A 20,411-nucleotide genomic window follows, 5' to 3' on the forward strand; every position below is an offset into this window, starting at 1 on the left:
TCATAAAAACAAGCACACCATTCCACTGAGAGGGAAAATGATTTAATGGCGGAAATGAATCTGATGTCATACTTGCCCCCAGTCTTAATCCCTATACTGCGGTTCAATGGAAACTGAATGCACAAACTTGAATTTGGTGGGTTTTCAAAAAAACAGTAACATTTTAAGTTTTCACGTTTTAGATTCTTGTGGCTTCATGGTAAATTAAATTTTGTAGTGTTCTCGGCTATATGATAGCTGAACGTTTAAATGGTGTCTTCTATATTAAATGTATTTGTCTAGTATGACTGTTGAGTGTGTTTTCTTAAAAATGCTCTATTGAAAGTACGCTGTTTTTTTTTGTGTTTTTTTTTTGTTTTTTTGCAATCAGTCTCTTGTTGAACATGTGTAAGTTCTACCATTATTTTGTGCTTTAAATAGTTTTTAACACGGTGCATGTTTGGCTCTTTTACATTCGCTTTACTTTAACTCTTTCATGAATGGTTTAGTTTCAGTGACCGGGTGACTGTTAGCCTTTAGGACTTTTCTTATTTCAGCTATCGTTCAATCAATTAATAAACAGGTGGAATCTCTTTCAAAAATAATCTCAAAAGGAATTTTCCACAGCATATAACAGAAAATGAAAGCCTGAATTGTTTTAGAGCCTGATTTTAATGAGTAAGGGATGTGTTGCATTCCATTGATGTAACACTTTTCATCTCAAAATCTGTGGTATGAGAGAGAGAGAGAGAGAGGAGGACAGAGTGAGAGAGGGAGGGAGGGATCATACGGTGTTGTGTGTCTCAGCCACCATGCGGCAGACCCTGTCTTGCACGTACAAGGGGGAGGGAGAGGGGGAGCGGGTGCGGGGGGAGAATGTTATGTAATCCATAGCTCCAGAGCTCCAGTCTAATGGGAATGAGGGTTCTGTTGACCTGTACTCTCACACACCTTCATACAGACACATACATACATACATACATGCATACACACCCACACAAGAAAGCATGCCCTCGTACAGATGTATAAATACAGTTTTATACAGACACACGTACACATGCACCCTCACACTGACATATATATGTGTACACACCCACACCCAGAAATGCACACCCTCATAAATACATACATACACACACTAAAACACGCCCTCGCACAGATGATGTATAAACACACACCCTCATACAGAAACATGTACAGACACACACCCTCACACTGACATACATATATGCACACACAAGCACAATCACAAACACACACCCTCATACCATCATCCAGACACACATACATGCTAGTGAAGGGTGATTTAGAGGAGTATGCCCCACATCTGACCCCCAATGGAAAACAGACTATGTTTACTGTGTTGACAGGGCGTCAGCAGGGGTGATTAAGAGACAATGCTCTGCTGCAAAACATCCTACTGGATCACCATTATGCAAACCGTAGGTTCTCTATAATACAGTGTAATCATGTTCTGTATTGTTGGAAAGCCAGTGTTATGGGGAACACGTCGGTGTCTCAGCTATAAAGGTTAACCTGGTGTGGTACGCTTGCAGAGATAATGCAAGCAGGATCGTTGCTGTACTGTTTCGTTTAGATTGTGTCCTTATTTAATGACTTGGAGTTTGACTTTGATCTTTGGGTGTATGGGGGGGAGAAGTGCAATGGTTCGGGGAGACTCCTCAATACGACCTCCTGTGAGCATTCGCATATAGCCATCTCTCTACGCACACACACACACTTTTCCGCCATTGTATATTGCCATCCTTGAACATACTGTAAAATGAACTGCATTTACTTTAACCTGGCATTCCTTTTTTACTGTTACCGCTGCACACCTAGCAGTTTTAGAGTCCTGACATGAACATAGAACTCTGCACCCCCTAGTCACTCGGCTATACACTACTGCCGTACCAAGATAGACCATTGTATTTATGCAGGCTACACGTGCCAGAGGCACATCCGTGTCTACCAAGATGGATAGCAATCTGTATAGAGCCGCGCTACTGGTGGATCACTTGCAGTCTCCATCTATGCGTAACTGTTAGCAAAGAGGAAAGGTTAAAACATTATTTTGGAGTCAGATACCCAAGATTAAATTAAATGAATTAACATTATATTAATCCTGTTCCAGTAGCACCGGGGAAGACTACATGCATTCCCTTGCCACTCTGATATTTCCGCTGTTTGGTGTATCTGAGGGGTTACACACACACACACAGAACAAACACATGTATATACACGCGCACTCAAACACAAACACACCATAGTGGAAATGGCCGTAGGCATGCAAATTAGTATGCATCCAGGATTCATTTTCGGTTTTGTAATGTCAGAGGCACTGAAGCCGCTAAGCACAGTCATATCTATGGGACCTCTGCAGTGTCCTTTACAAACTATCTTCTCTTCTATTTTCACAAAACCAAAATATGCTGTAATGTTAAAGGAATTTCTGTAAGAATGAGCTCATTCATTCGTGAGTCTAAACCATTTCAAAAACTGTTTCAAGACAGTAGTCACATGGCTCATAAATATGTTTTGCACAATTGTTTTGTTTTATTTTTGCGGTGCAAGAGCACTGAGATGAAAAGATGTTGCTTGATGAATCTTCGGTCGCTGTTGAGAGACTGTGCTAAGGAAAGGTTGTTCACAGCCCTGCTTATTGGACAGGTTGGGTCATGCTCTAGCTGACATGTTGACGGCCTGGGGATGTGTTTATGATCTGCGTTTGTGTGCATCTCTGATCAGCCTGAGGGCCTTGCTCTGGGTTTGTGTGTATCTGATCAGGCTGGGGGCTTTTCTCTGTATTTATGTGTACCTGAGCAGCAAAAGGGTCTTGCTCTGTGTTTGTGTGTATCTGATCAGCAAAAGGGACTTCTGATGACAGTGCAAACTAAGCAGGATCACTCTCAGCTCCTTTGTGAGATATAGTGAAAATAATGAAATAGCCGTCTAAAGCTGTTGCCTTCCGTTTGAGGTCCAGCCAATGTGTCACTCTGCCGGGCTGCCAGCTACAGTCAGTACCGGCAAGGTCGGGATTTGGTCCTGACATGTGGTGACCCATTCATCCACTAGAGCTGCACATTAACTGGATGAGCCACCCAGCAGCCCGCACTGCTTGTGTCTGACATGCCACCCGTTTTCTGGAATATTCTGATAGCGTGCCTAATTCAAAGGCTCCGCACCCTTTCCAGGATCTAAATCCATGCCAAACCCATTAAATCTCTAATCTCTCCTCTCCACATCAATCTGTCTCTGCAGGGCAGACAGGACAGTTATCCGAAAAGGTCCCTGGAATCCTCAAACAAGCCTGAGCTTTGAGAGCTGAGTGCCCAGTGAAATGTCTTAGCCTGACTGGGCATAAACGGGCATCAGTCTGAAACCCTCTCTCTGTTGGTGTTTACAGTGTTCCTCGTCGTGTGGAAGACTGTTTGTCAACAGTGCAGTCGGTTGTCGCCTTAATCGTTTTCGCTACGCCCACGCTAAACATCTGCTCCTTCCTGCAGGCTGCAGAAACGCATGGATGGAGGCTGTGTTGTCATGGGCATGAAGTCAGAGCGGACACAGAGACACGCACACGCACGCACGCTCACGCACGCACTCACACGCACGCACGCTCACGCACGCACTCACACACGCACTCACACACACACACACACACATTCTGCACGCGCTTTCATTCATAGCCTCCTCTCCCTTTGCCTCAGCAGTATTTTCCATGTGATCACTGTGTATAAAATAAAGAAGCTGGCAGGGGAAGAAGAAAGCGCCCTTTAAAACCGAAAAGCTCAATGTGCAAAAGCTACTTCGTTCCCCAGTGCCTGCATACCGCCTGTGGGATTTAAGGATAGTTCCCCTTGTGTATCCCATACGTGGGAGCAAAGAGCTGGAGAAGAACAAAGACCCCGTCACCTTGGCTAAGGCCGAGAGGTTGGCGGGGTTAGTCGGGGTTGGCAGCAGACGGCGCATCAAAGAGAGCTGTGGAGCGGGGGGGGGCATTTAATTTCATCCCCATAATCCCCTTACATAACGCTTTGTAGAAAATCCCGTCTGGCCCAGCTGGTCCGCGGTGCCCTGATTCTCAAAGATGTTGCCCTGTGGAACAGTCAGCCAAAATAACAGCTGATGGAACATGACTTCCTATGTACTCAGCACCCACTCGCCCATGATGGTTTCTCTTCAGCAGTATTAGCAAGCCTCTGCCTGACTCGGAACAGGCTGGCAAAGACCCCTATGAGGGCTTAAAATTTTCAGATCGCAGAGTTTCATCAGATCTAGGATTATTATTCTGAATTTGCATATCATAGCATTTTGCTTGTTGTCTGCTTTCGTTTTACATGTTTAAGTGGTTATTTCTGGTGCTTTGTCTATTCTGTTTAAGAAGACATAGCGAAGATCATTCTTGTTTTAATAAGTAAGATTTGACATCAGTTTCGCCTGCAATCGTATTATTACAGGTGAAATTAAAGATATTGTTAAACTCTCGCAATGGCAAAATTCTGTCTGTACCTTTGTGTTATTGCATTACGGCTTCCTCTGGATCCTTTGTGGACAATGTTCTTCACCTACTTGTGCATGGAGTTTTAGTGAGCAAGCTGTTAATGGAATTGGGTGATTTATGGCTTTCAATAAGCTGGTGGATGCGTGACCAGATTGTAACCCTCATTTTTGGAATTGTATTCACTATGTAGTTAGGAATAGTTCCAAATTTAACCATCGATGTGCAGCATGATGTCAAAATGTGAACAGAAGCGAAATTAACACCCACCTAAAGAGTCAGGTGATTGTACATATGATCCAGTCTGTGCTTAGAGGAGAGGAGGCGGGGGAAGAATCAACCGGTAACTGGTTGCCTGGAAACCCCGATGTCTTACTGGCCTGCCGTCACAAGTGTTCTGCTCAGCAGTCTCGTTTGATGTCTGAAGATTAATCAATTGGCCGCATTAGCGGCTTTTGCTACTGTTAAACTTTTGCCATTCTCTGTCTTATGTTCTATGTGCCCAAGAGCAAAGTTTGCTGAAAGACTTCCTAGATCTCATTTTTGCTACTGAAATTATGGGTTTTGCGACATGGCAAACACTTAGCTACAAAACCACAGGCAGGTTCTCAGGACACATTGCCTTATGGAAAACAACTTCTTATGAGACTCAATACCAAAAGGGCCTAAGTGATGTTCTCTGTACTGTGAATCGACACTGCAGTCATTCTTAAAAGCAATGCAGCAGTTTCAGCTCAAAGGGTGATTCATTGCTTTTGTAAAAAGATATTTTTGTAAGATGTTCCGCGGAGTAGCACAGCATGGAACTTGGCTCTCCCTCTGAGTGACTAAAAAGACCAGGAATGTAATACAGGCAGCATACAGGGGGTCTAAACTGTACATTTATCCTCTAATGAACAGGAAGAGGGAAAACTCAGACAGGCATTTGAGTGCAAAAAAGCTATGAAAACGATTCTGGCTGAAATCAATCATGGTTTGCGCCCTCTTCTCCCTCGCCCCTCGTTCCTCTTCAGGTCTTGGAGAAGTTCACTGGCCGCCTGACCCTGATGGGAGTTTTGTCTCATCGGGACCTGCGCAACCTCACCAAGTATCAGCTCATCCTGGCCCGGGACCAGTTCCGCAACAACCCACCCCCTCGCGTCGCGGTACGGCATTAGCTTCCACGCAAAGTGCCACAGAGCCGTCCTCATAGAGTAAAACGGACACAGTCCCCGAGAACATATCCAGTTGCATCCAGTACCATTTGCTTTACATTTCTTATTCAGGCCATACTGTGGCATGAGTTACTTTTTCCAAATAATAATTCAGTTCACTGAGTACTGAGATGTGTGTGCAATTTTCATATGCAGTTGCTGTGGTCTGTCATGAAACCGAAGTAACCCAACCGAGGAGACCAAAATAAGGTCTTTTGTTTGGTTTGCACTGGGCTGATGCAACATGCTCGTTGTGTCCGCTGTTCACAGGGAGCCCAGCAGGGGGTGCTAGAAGGGGACTTCGCCTTGTGTATCAGCCTGTACCACGGATACGAGCTCCTGCTAAAGATGGGCCTGCGATCCCTCTTCCTTTTCGTGCAGGGCATCATGGACGGCACTAAAGGTGGGAGACGTAGCCCTTACCTCATCCCATCCAGTGTGGAGGGAGCACTAGCCTGTGGGTTTCAGCTGCTGTATGTTGCATTGGAAAGAGGATTAAAATTTGTCTGCAGTGCCAGTGTGAGATTTAAGCACAGTTAGTCTACCTGATAAAGGCCTCTGAATGGCAAATCCACACGATACACAGTGTACCTGTTTGCAACAGCGATGTTCTCACTGAACCAGTCTACCTTTCTGGCTGCAAAGAGGGGACTTTTCATTCTTACCCACATCTGCTCCTAGACCAAAGAGCTTTACAGAATGTCCCTCATGCCAAGATCTACCAAAGAGGAACTTTGCAGAAAGCGGTCGTGTCTTCGCTTTTCGGGACCATCCTTCCAGATTTGCATTCCAGTATGCTCTAGGCCTTTAGCCAGCTATTCCCAGCATCCTCGTGTGACTGTGACCTTTGACCTGTTTTTTCTGCAGAGATGGCTCGGGCCAGGAGCGAGCTGCAGCGCGCTGCGGAATTCATGGACCTGTACCGGGAGATGGAGGCCCTGTTTGCGAAGCCCAGCGCAGGTAGAATGCCTTCGCCCCAGCCTGCGTGCTGAGCTTTACGGTTGCCGCTCGTAGCCGAACGCCTGCGCTCAAGCCTGCTGTCCCGTGCTCATCCTCCCCTGCAGGGCCAGAGGAACCCTTCGTTTACAGCCACCCCAAGCTGCCGAAGCTGGAAGAGGTGGTGGTGCAGCACTTCCGGACGTGGGCCGACGCCTCGGGTACGTGCAGCGGTGCCGAAGTTAAGGGCAGCAGAAGGACACTCACCCGGTGACCGGCAACGATCGGGAGCAGGCGTTAGCGGTGATCCGTTTGAAGCTTAATAATAGCCCAGAGCAGTGGTTTTCAACTTGCAAATTGGACGGCTCCGTTATAAATCTCGTTCATCTTTCTATCAACGTACTGTATGAAAAGGAATTAAATGGCCGCGATAGTATCTGGTGCTCTGTAGAATACAGCATTGGGGCAGGACTTGCGGGTGACAGCATGGTCTGTATTTTCAGTTAGGGTTGCGGCCTGAGACAGACACGCTGAGGTTATGATTAGGTATCTGATCAAATAAAAAGCTAATTTTCTTTAAGAACTGTGAATTCTAATGGCATGATGTATCTAAGGTATGATAAGTCACTCTAAAGAATGTGTGTAGAATGCTCTGTTTGCATGAAATGTAAGCAAGTGTTCAAGTACGACAGCCAGAAAGTAATATGATTTCTCTCCTCCACCAGTGGCTAATCTCAGTGCAGTGTTCAGTGTGACTCACCTATGTGGATGCTAGTGGGGGCACATAAGGGTGTCAGTCTTGATTTCCTGCTTGCGTACGATCCCTCGTTCTCTTATTCGATAGGTCCAAGGGAGGGGTCCAGCTCAGAAGGCGGGGCCAAGTGCGCCAGCACTCGTGTGATGATCTTCTCCTCCTTCCGAGAGAGCGTGCAGGAGATTGCCGCCATGCTGAGTCGCCACCTCCCGCTGATCCGGGTCATGACCTTCATGGGGCAAGCCTCGGCCGGGAAGGGAGCGCGCGGGTTCACCCAGAAAGAGCAGCTGGAGGTGCCTTCCCAAAAACTCTCAACACCCCTAGACTAGCCCTATGTGTGCATTGCTCTGGCTTGTGAGCATCTGAGCTGAGTAGGCTGGCATATATCAATGAGGTTGATCGAAGGATGTAACAACTCATTCAGTTGAACTGCCTGTTCATTAGAATTAGTGATTTTATTGCTTGGGCAAAAATGGAAAATCACTGCTGCATCTAGTCCACAAATTAAAGCTTGTGTTGCTTATCATTTTAAAAGGTTCTCTTCCATGCATTCTTCTCCAGTTATTTTTGAGTGGCTGTTGATGGGTTCATCTGAATAGGCACATTGTTCTGACTGTTCACCCATATGCCTTTGCGGGTTCTGCCAATCTGTCAGGGGACCAGGAGGCTGTCTTGTGACTATCCCTTTGGTGAGACTGGGTTGGTTCAGTGTGCCAGGGCCTGAGGCAGGCATCTCTGTGGGCAGCCATGCTACCCATGTCCTGTTCATGGCAGGTACCCAAATGAGCTTGAGAGGCTGCAGAACAGAAGCATTATAAATGACTGATCCTGGGTGGATCTGTGGTTCATCCACGGAACGTTTCAGAAATTGGGTTATTTTATATTTGTTTTTTTCTCTGTTCTGTGCTTTGATTTTTGTGTTTGTGAGCCTTGTTTAGGTAGTGAGTCATGGGTTATGTTTTTTCATAGCTCCAGGCCACAAATTCTCATCTTTTCAAGCATGTAAAAAGAGAGTCTTGAATTATTGAGCTGTTATGCCAAAGGAATGGCTTAATTTAGAAATCTTTCTTCATTTCTGTGTCCTTGGAGACACTGAGTAGAGTGACATGAGGGAAGCGTCTGCACATCTCACATAAGATGCATTATTTGATGAGATCTTACCATGAATATGCAAATGTAATATATTTTTATGGGAAGCCCTGGAATCCAGGGAGCTTGGTAGCAGAAGAGCCCAGCAGTTCAATGATCTCCTGCCCTGTTTCTGGAGATCCGGCTCCCTTTTTTTTTTTTTTTTACATACTCCCCTATCCCCTAAATGACCTGTTTCTGGAGCATTTAGTTCACTGCCCATTGACAGTAAATCCATGCAGCAATGGAAAGCCACGTGCCCAAACTTACAAAGAATTTTCTTTGCAACATCTGGATACCATTAAGATGCCAGCCACCCTAATTCTTTTACACAGACAACTGGTATAGTTTTCAGTAGTTATAACATGGCTGTTTCATTAGGAAAACGCTGATATGGAAAACAAACCAGGTGCTTGCTTTATAGACCTATGGGCTAAAGTCACAATTGGTTTTTGCCATCAAGATGAGAGAAAAGATGGTTCATTAACATATAAAGTCTCGAAAAGCATTGACAATGCTTTACATAAAGGAAGGCAAATCAAATGTATACATTTTGGGAATGAAAAAACAAAACTGTGAGGTAGCAATACGAGGGTTGCGGAGAAGAGCTCTGAACGGGGTGAGGAGTGCAGAAGAATGAGCAGTGAATAAGTATATGCACGTGTGCACGACTGCACCAGTGTGCCTGCGCGAGCAGGTGAGTAATCGCCCCGCGCCGTCTGCCCGCCAGGTGGTGCGCCGTTTCCGGGAGGGCGGCTTCAACACGCTGGTGTCCACGTGCGTGGGCGAGGAGGGGCTAGACATCGGCGACGTGGACCTCATCGTGTGCTTCGACGCCCAGAAGAGCCCGATCCGGCTGGTGCAGCGCATGGGCCGAACGGGCCGGCACCGGCAGGGCCGCATCGTGGTCATCCTGGCCGAGGGAGGCGAGGAGAGGGTGAGGGCCCCTCCCCCGCCGGCGCTCCTTTCATTTTGTTTTCCCCTGACCTGTTTCCAGTCTGTTTTGTTTCCTTCCTCATAAAATCCTTCCCATTAGAGGCGTTTTATTAGTCGCAGAAATTATGTAACAACGGTCTTGAGCTTTATCGGTTTCATGTACCATTTAAAGTTGCAGGAAAGATTTGCCTTGAACCCTCATAGGTAAATTTACGGTATTGTCATGTATTTTCCATCACAGTTCAGGGCACCTTTCTTAGCTCTCTTGTGGGTGTATGAAGATATGAGCAGTGGTGAAATTGTGCTGAAGTGGGATTTCCCTTTGCTGAGCGATTTTCCTTTGTCTGTCAGACCTACAACCAGAGCCAGATGAATAAGCGGAGCGTGTACAAGTCCATCATGGGGAAGAAGCACAGCTTCTGCATGTTCCCCCACAGCCCCCGTATGCTTCCAGACGGGGTGAACCCCACCCTGCACAAGATGTTCATCACCTGCGGGCAGTATGAGCGCCGGGAGACTGGGCGACGCTCTTCCAATGGCCGTAGGTCCATCGCTGAAGGCCAGGAATGCTTTCTCATCAGTGAGTCACTGTTTAGCCCCTCATCTACAGCTTGAGTAAGAGCACAGCTAAGAAGAGTCTGAGATATGCGTGTGAGATTGATTCCTAGCTCTTTTTCCCAATGGCCTTGAACATCCCCTATCAGCTTCCCATTTAGCTGATATATATATCAGATACACCGGCTCATTAAAGAAAATTAGTCTGTTATGCTAGGTAGCTATTATGCTAGCTAGGTATTTGTAGCGATCTGAATTTCTTTGTTTTGTTATCTGATACGTTTACGGTCAGTTTCATGGTACTCACAGCCATGAAGCCCTTTGCCATTCTCGATAGATAGATGTAGCTATGCTAGCCACATGTTTCTATTTACTTGTGGGTTGTATGTTTTGGAAGGAGCTGAGTGGGGAGGTGGGGTGGTGGGGCGGTCCTAACAATGGCCATAAAATCCTGATGTTTTTTTCAATACAGATTTAATGTCTGACTTGAAGTGTGTTATAACAGTTTTTTTGCATTACATTGAATAGATATTTAGTGGATATGTAGTGGATACATCCCTCTGTGATAATTTATGGTTATTTTAACTGATTTCAGTTAAAATAACCATACATTTTTTATTTGAACTGTTTCTTGTTTACAATCACTTTAAATTCACACAGTAGTAGATTTCTCCAGTGTAATTAGTACGGTACTCCTATACATTGCAGACTGTCAAAACATTTGGGTGGCTTTCTTGCAGGGGGTTATTGCGAAAACATTCGAGAAGATGGATTCCTTACACCCAAAGAATTCTCCCTGTGGTCTTCCACCTTGCAACTAGGGGTGGACGAGCCACAGCCAGTGCTGGGCCACTCCCACTTCCTGTCACTACCAAATGATGCTCTGCCTGAGGTGAGAGAACTTTCCCGTCCTCGTGTCAAAAAATTGTCTACACTAACTCTGCAAATGGACCATTTTGCTACCATCTGTGTTCAAGATGATGAATTCATATTTGTCAGTTATTGGAATAGCAGGGCACTTGTAGTTAATGTTTTGAATCCTGGGATGCTATAGTAGTAACACTAATCTGGAGGAGAACAATTAACCTCAGTGCTTCTGTAAAATATCCAGCTATATCATTGTATAATATGTTAAATTTAACCTATAGAAATCTCTCCTAAATAATTAAATGATAATACAAATCTAGGAAAATGGACCCAGTATTGACTCTTGAGGAACACCTTTTGAGAAATGTAAAAACCCAGATGGTGCATCTCCCACTACACACTTGAGATCAGACCGAAAGGCAATTATTTTAGCTGGGCAGGGCAATTGAGAATTAGGCAATAGTTGTTCAGATTGCTTTTATCCCCACCTTTATGCAAAGGCAACACACAAGCAATTTTCCAGTCTTTTGTATATCCTTGGTTTCTGTACCGGCCTGCAGGAACAAGGAAGCGAGGCCCAGTCTCGGGAGCTGTCCCTGTGGGAGTGGAGGTACTGGCAGAACCGGCCCTTCCCCACATACCGGGTCAACCATTCAGACCGCTGCCAGCACTTCATCCACATCATGGAGCTCATCGATGGCATGAGGGAGGAGGAGGAGGTGAGGGCTCTGCTCTGGATTCATATGTGCTTACAGACCTAATCGTACCTACCTCTCTGTTATAACCCCCTCTACACACACCCTAGCTTTGTGACATTTATGGACATTCATTTTTTGGATGTCATAACACGCTCACATTTTTTGGATGTCATAACACACCTGGAAGTTCTTCGACTGTCCTACACAGCGCACACCTTCTTCAAAGACTCAACACATTCTGTTTCTTGAAGATTGAGAGTAAATAGATGTTGACTAAAAATAAATAAATCTTCTTGCCTCGCACCTGGTCACTACACCAAGCCTCTTTAATAGCCAAAATGGCTAAAGTCCAAACGCCTTAAATTTGAGACATGGAAACACACACCATGACATACAGGTAATTTATATTATAAAACTCTCTATAATCTTGGACATAATTTCTCAAAGCATAGTTAGAAATATGTATCAAAAGCAAACTGATTGAAATGAACCATTGCGATCATGAGCCATCAGATATTGTTTGTATTGCAGCTAAATGGGTTCATCAAGTTGGTATCTAAAATTGTGATATCTAGTATCTAATTTTGCACAAGTAGTTAAATAGCTGCATTTTTAAGGTTTGATTTTTCGTCAGGATAGTTTTCATCACAGCATATTTGAAGTTACATTATCGCTATTTTAACACAAATCAATTCCTGTTGGAATATTCCATGTTAATTTGGACAAAAATTTCCCTTGACCTGTCAGATTTTCCAGATATTGTCCACAAAGAAGCATTTTTGGCCCTGTAGGTGCCTTTTAAGTCATTTTTTAACCGTACATTATGCTGGCAACATCGTTATATTGTTGTTGATATAATAATGACGGTAATAATGATTGTCAGATATTTTTGTACCATATTTTATTAATGAGAAATCTAGTGTCCATACATTTAACAATGGCACCCCAAATAGTCTTGCTGTACTCCTTTCAGAAATCCCAAAAAATGTGCGATTTCTATTGGCTGTCTATTTAATACGCACATCCACACACACGTATACACACCGACATAATGTATACACATACAGCTAGAACATTTTACATTGTGTAAACCAAGCCAGCTCTATTTTCAGAAAAAAAGTGTAATTCAAAGTGTAGTGCAACCTTCCGTTGGTTCTCATTTCGTGGTTATTTACCCGCCGCACGTTCAAAAGGTTAGCCTGTAACTTAAAGCTTCTATAGGAAGAGCCTGTTAAAACGCGTAACCATGGCAATTGCCCATAGATGGAAAGCCTTCTTACAGAAGAGTTATTTGTAATGGGTCATGGCGCATTTGACCATAGATGGATGACGTGTGCTTACGGCAGGCGTACATAAGTGGCTCTTTTGTATTTCATGAGACCCCATTATCTGAAACAAAATTTGCCCAGAAACAACATGGCACCAATTGTTTTGATAAATGGCTCTCTGTTGCCAAGGAGATTGACCAGAGCAGCTTTTGTGTTGTTTGTGTAACTTGATTGCAAGAAAGCCTCTGCCTTGTATCAAATTTAAGTGATCAAAGGTTTAGACCTGCTACATGTGTCAATGTGAACGGGGGGGATGCACAGTGGATGCAAAACTCAAAACAAGCAGGTCTGTTTCTTCTTATGTGCTCGGCCTATTAGACAAATCCAGATTTTGTTTGGGAAAGCAATGGCATTTATTCTCAAATGTTCTGGTTCACTGTTGCTAAATACCCTGATTAATAACTCAAAACAACCTCTTTCGTGTGGATAAGAGGCCTCCTTCAGGGCTGAGACTGGAATTAGGATATTAAGTAATTAGGAACGGAATTCTGCTGAGGCTACTCTGAGAGGGATGGAGATTTCACACGGATGGAGGCGGCTGTTCCAGGCGGTACCTCTCACCCAGAAGCGCTCCAGCTGTAGCTCCCCTGATGAAATGGGCATTATGAAGAACTCATTTGATTGTGTTTGATGAGCCTCTGTAGCTGTGTATCTGCTTAGGAACAAAAATGGAATGTCTAGTTCTGTCTGAGATTTCTATTTTTTCTTGCCGCTATTCTCCAGTATTAACTTCTCTACTGATTCAGTTGTCTGTGAAGTGAAAGGCTGGAATTCCCCTTGGCTTTTTACTCCACTTGTCCATCGAAGTTCCACATGCAACTGAGCTCTGTCTCTTTATCACACTTGCTGACTCCCTGTCAGCTCAGTAAACAGTCTGATTTCCTTTGGGGGTCTGATAAGGGGCTCACTTCTGTAAACCATCCTGTACTTTTAATAGCAGAAATCCACCCTATCAAGGAGGTGTTGCGCAGTCACCTTGAGAAGTCACAGTTCTGAATTTGAGCTTGATAAATCTCATTCCTGAAAACCTGCGGGGCAACTCGGTTGCACACAACCGGCTAAAAAAGAAAAAAAAAGAAAAAAGAATGAGCTCCAGGCACTTAAAAAAAATTTTTTTTTAACATATTTTACACTAAATGAACCTTCCCCACCAAGTTTACCCTTATTTTATAAATCCACTTTTAGTACACAAATAAGTGTACTTTTAGTACACAGCTTATGGCACTTTTCATAATCTCGCAAAGAGGCTTTTGTAGAACAAACTTTTGTGAGCTATTTATCTGTATTTTTGTTAATTTGGCTACCACCCCTCCCTTTGTTTCAGATTGGCTGACTCTCAACTTACTCGGTAAAGGGCTTAGCTACATGGCCTACATCGTGAAACACATCGCCTACATCGTGAAACATCCTGTTTTTTACCTTTAACTCAACACTTTACTTGCAAGGTTGAGCCACCTTAAGAATTATGCCAGGTTGATTAAAAAGCAGTTAATTAATGTGAGGGTATAATTATAACCTGTTTCATTATGAAGCTTGCAGGTGCATATAATTAAGATTTCTCTTCTCCCCCACCCTTTATGACAGAGACGTGAGGCAGGCAGACTCTTCGCCTGGTTACGTAACGGTTCACAGAATAGTTGTATAACCACAAGAAGCTGTAACTAGGTTAGCCGTCTTTGACCTCAATACTCAAACCAACAGTAGAAATGAGGAGTGGAGCAGACGCCTGTCACTAAACAAAGGCTGAGCTTTTTTTCTTGTTTTTTTCCCACCATCTCTCATAGACCGCTGATTTAATTTTTCAGTGCATGTAATAGGCAGCTAAACATTCAGAAATATTTCAATAGCAATATTTTTGTCTGTGCAGATGTGGCACAGATTCAGTTGATGACTGTTGAGAGTGGAATATCGGCAGATTTTTTTTTCTTCTTCTACTCCCAGCTGCTCATTTAACAGCCCATGTTAAAATTTCCCTTTCCATTGATTTACCCTTTGGTCCATGAATCCCTGTACTGTGGATTGTGCCCTTAGAGCACAACTTACTGCACAAAGCACTGGAGAAGGGGGAGCTCATTCTTACTCTCACCGGTTATCACAGGTCACTGGACAGGTTGGCGCTCAGCACAAATGTTTTCATGGAATGCGATGAACAGATAGAAGAGAGAGGAGATGCAATTTAATATGAGAGTGTTGTACGTCCATTCTCTGAGACAGGAAATGAAGAGGGAGCAAACATAGGGCTTTCAGTCTGATATTACTGAATCATCTGGGGTATGCAACACTTCAGATTGTAAGTTTAGATGTATTCCAGTGCAGGCATGAGGGAATTTAACGGCATGATATTGCTGTCAAAACTTCACCAAACCTCTAAATGAATCTTGCAAACATGAGTGAATATTAGGAAGTGTTTGCCCCTTCCTGGAATTCACTTGTTTGATGAATAGTCCATGTAGAAGTTAAAGGTTCTGTCTGGAATATCATACTCTAAGGTCAGGAAACAAAATCGTTACGGTGAGGTACTCACCAGAGTATGTAATGCCAAAAGAGGTCCCTGGAAATGATTTTGCTGCCATATATGGAAAGGTCTTTTTGAAAATTTGATACACGTAATGATATAGGGCATTTAAGTCTTACTGACCCTTTTTTAAAAATCACTCAAGAAGAGAGTAACATCCTAATGATGAGTGAGACAGTAGGAGCAGAGCTGATTCTGCAGTCTGCTAGGATTCATCCGTTTTTGATTATTATGCAGGTGCTCTGATGCAGGATGGTTGGTAGAGCACAGCAGTTGAGTTGAATTGAACTGTTTGGTTGATTTGAAACCAAGGCTGCCATTTCCATTTGGTTGAATTCAAATCAATTACCATGACAACAACATCCCTGGAGACCAAGAACAGTTAGCACCCTTTTAGAAAGGAGTCTTTGAGCCAGCAGGCTCACAGCGCATCAATCCATTGTCTTTATGTATGAAGGCCACGGCCTTTTAGAAAGCAAATGAAAAACTAAGCCATTTTGAAATGATACCCAGAGAAGTCCTTCATTTGCTGCTCTGCATTTTGAGTTCAACATTTTTTTTGCAGTGAATTTTCCCTTTACAAACATTTTTGTCTTCTATTTGATCACTTATCCTGTCATAATCTCAGATATTACTGTTATTCCTTCCCCACCCCACTCCCCGCAACAGGTGTGCTTTTCCCTTTGCCTCCTGGACTCCGTAGAGCTCTGGAGCTCCCTATTACAGAACAGCATTAGCCCTTTGACTCCCCCCTCCCTGGCTTCCCCATGGAGCTGCAGGGCATCACGTACCTATCCTGAGACCACGTCCCACTGGTAGCGTAAGATGTGGCGATGTAGGCAGACGGACTGTATCAGGCCAGTCAGTGGGAGGTGGCTTTTCCACAGGGCTGCCATTTCCATCTGACCTCTTAGCCTCTTTCTATTATTAGCTGCCGATACTCTTCCCTACTCTCGCCCAGCAGCACTCTCAGGAATCATCATCCACAGCTCCGGGGCTCTTCAGCCAGTACTCACAAAGCATGTGGCTTCGCTTGTGACCAGTGTTTGTGCAATATAAAATCATTAGCATGTGTGCGCTAGCACTGGAAATTGTCAAGTGCCTCACGATGCAGTGTGCATCCTGGTCACAATACATTTCCCAATGCACACAAATCCGATATCATTAAGGAAACACCATTGTATCTGTTTATTGGTGTATTCATTACTATTGACGAAGAAGTTAATGATTACAACATTTGTCATGTTTAGCTCTTTTGTTCAACTGCAGTGATCCCATTTCACAGCAAATGAAACAAACGATGTACTTAAACCTCTGATGTCGTTGGGTCCATTTGTTTGACACCTGATGAAATGAGCTGTGCACAGCTCTCTGAACAGTTCTGTTTAAATATTAACGTGTAGTTACGGCGGGGTGCCCTCATATTGAACTGTGCTAGCCTGCATTTTCCTCTCCCCCAAGCAGCATCATTGATTGATCTAACTGATGTTGCCTGGCAGGGAAGCTGTGCTTACGAGGCGGAGCTGATGACCTTCCTCCACAAAGAGGACGTCGTCGGCTACAGAGGAGTGTTCCAGCAAGATATGGACCCCAATTCAAAGGAGCTCAGAGCCACTCTTGCCGGCTGCAAGAGGAAGTCGTCCCCCATAGAAGATGTGGACACGGACTTTGTTGTCCCCGGAGGGAAGGCCTCTAAATTACAGACTCCAGTTGTGAGCCCAGAGCTTCCATGGACATCAATAAAGGAGAAAACCCCTTTAGAGAAGGATGGTGGAGGTCACACAGATCATGCTGTCAGTCCAGTCCACGAATCGGATAAAACAGTCCCAGCTGTAGACTTTGACATGGACTTGGATGGTTGCATTGTAATCTCTGAGGACAGTGAAGAGGAGGAGGTCAAGTCTTTGGCTGATCCCCACTCTCCAGCCAGCCATTGCTCAGGAGAGCCCAGTTTCTTGGGCCCATTCAGTACAGATGCTGGCTACAGCAGCCTGCCAGAGGAGCACTGCCTGGAGCTTAGCAGTATGTTTTATTTGCCCCAGTGGGATGCCTGCCCCAAACTGCAGGACCTCCCAGGGACCCAAGAGAAGGTGAGAGCCCTTCTTGCCAATGTGAAGGACTTCTTGTCCAGGCCTCCACTTTCTGACTCCAACCTGGATGGTTTGTTGGACCCCAAACCCAAGCTTAAGGACGGACAGGCTCATCCTGAACCTGGAGAGTGGGGAGATATGTTTCAGGTGAATTTCTGTCTGGAAGTAGAAGAGGAAGAGAAACTTAGTGATTCGGTTTCACCCGACCTGCCTCCGGGCTTTCCTGCAAAAATGAAGTCAGTGTCTGGTGATGGTCCCGCTGCACCGGTCAGCAATGGCCCTAGTAGTCCTGGATGGGATGAAGTTTTTGATGACGTTGAGGATGCAGAAGCGCTTCCGAGAGGGGCTGCCGCATTTGCACCCAAGGGATTGTCCCCTCGGCCTCCTTTAGACAAAGGGATCGGGGACCCAGGCACCTCTGTCCCGGCAGATGCAGTGCTGGATGAGAGCATTGACCTGTTTGGAGATGACGACGACGACGACTTCCTCCATGTCAACATGCCAGATTTTCCTAGCAGTCAGACACAGAAGCAGACTCTTGAGGAGCCTTCAGAGGAAGTGAAAAATACCAGATCTGAAAGAAATGGAGAGGTTGCAGATAAGGGAGCATTGAAGCATTCTCATCTTGCTTCTCCTGGAGCAGCTCAAAGAACCTTGGAGAACACTGGGAACTTTGACTGCTCCCCGGAGCTCTTCTCTGTAAATTTTGACCTGGGGTACTCCCTTGAGGACTCTGAAGAGGAGGAAGAGCCCAGAACAGCGGCTGGGACAGAAGAGGTGTTCCACCACTCTGTTGCTCTGACCCAAAAGACGACTGAGGGCCCCAGTCTGGCCCTGCCACAGGACAGCTTCCCCTCATCGGTGTATTCTAGGGATCACCACCGGGGATGTGTCTCCACCCCTCTAGTCGTTAACACAGGAAGAAGGGACTGCTTACCTCTGAACACCAAGGGGTTGGAGATGATGTCCCCCACTATCCAGAGATTCCATGGTGCATCTCGCTGGCCCACTACATCTGATGGCATTACTTCACCCTCACCATCAGGGGCTGCTGGACACCCAAGGCTGCCTTCAAGGAAACACTGCGGAGCCACTTCTGAGGGCCAGACCTCAAGAGCTCAGGTTTCCGCCAGGCGGTCTCTGCTGCAGATTGACAATTCTCCCCGTGAAAATGTGCCCCTGAACCCTCCCGCAGGTAAGTGGAAAATCCCTAATCCCACAGCCTTGTAAGCCTGAGACTGGTTAGTTCATTTGTATTACATAAATAAGATGCCTCACTACACAACACACCTAATTAAATTAAGCCTATTGAACACAATTATGTAGGTGATGCATTATTCTATTTTTTATGTTGATGTGAAATTTGTAAATGACACATACACCCCCTCTCCCAAACACACACGCATAGCTGCACGCACATCTGCACGCAACCTGCCACTCCACTTCATTTTATTGGACCGTGTGACACTATACAGATGGTCAACAGAAATCAGAAATGGCAAAATGTTTTGGACCCCACAGAATAAAAGAAAGACCTGGGATATAAACTGCTGATGCCTCCAGGCATTCTTATCTCTTCCAGTTTCACACAAGACTCTCATTGAACCTCCCAGTGTATCAGTCACAGAGCATTCAATTAATGATTGTGCTTCTGAGTCATCGGCATCTGAGTCGCGTTCATTTCCCGAAAACTAGAGCTGTCACTGAGGGTACACAAGTCACCCCATGGATAATGAGGAAAGATCCAGGGCCCTAATGCCTTCTTCACAAAGAGCTTATTCCACATCTATTCTGCAGATTCAGTTTGTGACAGCCTATTCAGCTGATTGAGTTTTGACAGCCAGTGCAGTGACCTTGTCTATTTGAAGACTGGTCTTTCAGCCTGTGTTGTCCTCCCCTCTTAAATGGCGAATGCATTTTAAGTCCTTTGGTTCTGACAGACAAACATTTATTTACCCAAGTGGGTGCCTCATACATAGCAATACAGAATCTCATTCTCAATCTTTGTTTTTGATTTGTGCGTATGTGCATGCATGGACACGTGTGCTTTTTTTGTGCACGTGTGCCTGTGGGCATTCGTGTGTGTACGCGTACATGCACTTGTGTATGCGTTTGTGTATGCATGTGGGTGTGTGGTTGTTTTTATGTATATATGTGTGCGTGGGGTTGTATTTATGTATGTATGTGGGTGCACGTGTGGTTGTATTTGTGTATATATTTGGGTGCATGTGTGTGGTTGTATTTGTGTGTATATGTGGTTGTATTCATGTATATATGTGGGTACGTATGTGTATATATATTTATATTGTGTATATATGTGGATGCATGTGTGTGTGGATATATTTGTGTATATATATGTGTGCATTTGTGTGGATTTATCTGTGTACATATGCGTTATGGCTCCTACAGGGCTTGGCTGCAGTGACAGTGAGGAGGAGATGGCGGTGCGAAGGAGAGGAGGACGAAGGAAGAACAACCCTCTCACTTCCCCAGCGGTGAGCCCTTCAGAGTAGCTCCTCCCGCACTACCCAGTAACAAATGGATTACAGAAATAATGAGCACCGTGTGTCTTTGAACTCAGTGCAGTTGTAAAGAAGTGGCAAAACGGTTTGATCATAATGTAGCCACATACATACAAATGACACATCCTTATTCTTCAGGTTTTTTGTAGCTTGCAAGCAGCCTTTGATTTCTGGTCTGTGCACCTTGGCAGAATTATCCATGTAAACCATCTTGAATTTTAGTGTTTAGTATTTTAGTAATCTTAGTATTTTGAATGTCTTTTTTCTGCTGTTGTGGTGCACTGATACTCGACTGAAGGACACACCATCTCCAGCTTACGTCCTCTTCTGTCAGTCGCGTTAAAGGTGTTACGTGACAGAGATTGAGGACGTTGGGGAGACGGAGGAATGATGCAGACTGCACCGTCTCTCT

General features: G+C 44.8%; 1 protein-coding gene across 2 annotated transcripts in view; it reads left to right on the plus strand.

Annotated features, from left to right (window-relative positions):
* The window catches only part of fancm (FA complementation group M), a 50,087-nt gene that overhangs the window by 22,786 nt on the left and 6,890 nt on the right, over window positions 1-20,411 (plus strand). For both annotated transcript variants that reach the window (XM_035417874.1, XM_035417885.1), the window contains exons 5-15: window positions 5,491-5,622; window positions 5,941-6,073; window positions 6,538-6,630; window positions 6,735-6,827; window positions 7,451-7,653; window positions 9,219-9,425; window positions 9,776-10,004; window positions 10,720-10,871; window positions 11,407-11,565; window positions 16,887-18,672; window positions 19,887-19,972. In XM_035417874.1, coding sequence (XP_035273765.1) covers window positions 5,491-5,622; window positions 5,941-6,073; window positions 6,538-6,630; window positions 6,735-6,827; window positions 7,451-7,653; window positions 9,219-9,425; window positions 9,776-10,004; window positions 10,720-10,871; window positions 11,407-11,565; window positions 16,887-18,672; window positions 19,887-19,972 — 3,273 coding nt within the window. The remainder of the gene's footprint in view (window positions 1-5,490; window positions 5,623-5,940; window positions 6,074-6,537; window positions 6,631-6,734; window positions 6,828-7,450; window positions 7,654-9,218; window positions 9,426-9,775; window positions 10,005-10,719; window positions 10,872-11,406; window positions 11,566-16,886; window positions 18,673-19,886; window positions 19,973-20,411) is intronic.

Source organism: Anguilla anguilla, chromosome 1 (genome assembly GCF_013347855.1).
Source record: "Anguilla anguilla isolate fAngAng1 chromosome 1, fAngAng1.pri, whole genome shotgun sequence".
NCBI classification, from domain to species: domain Eukaryota; kingdom Metazoa; phylum Chordata; class Actinopteri; order Anguilliformes; family Anguillidae; genus Anguilla; species Anguilla anguilla.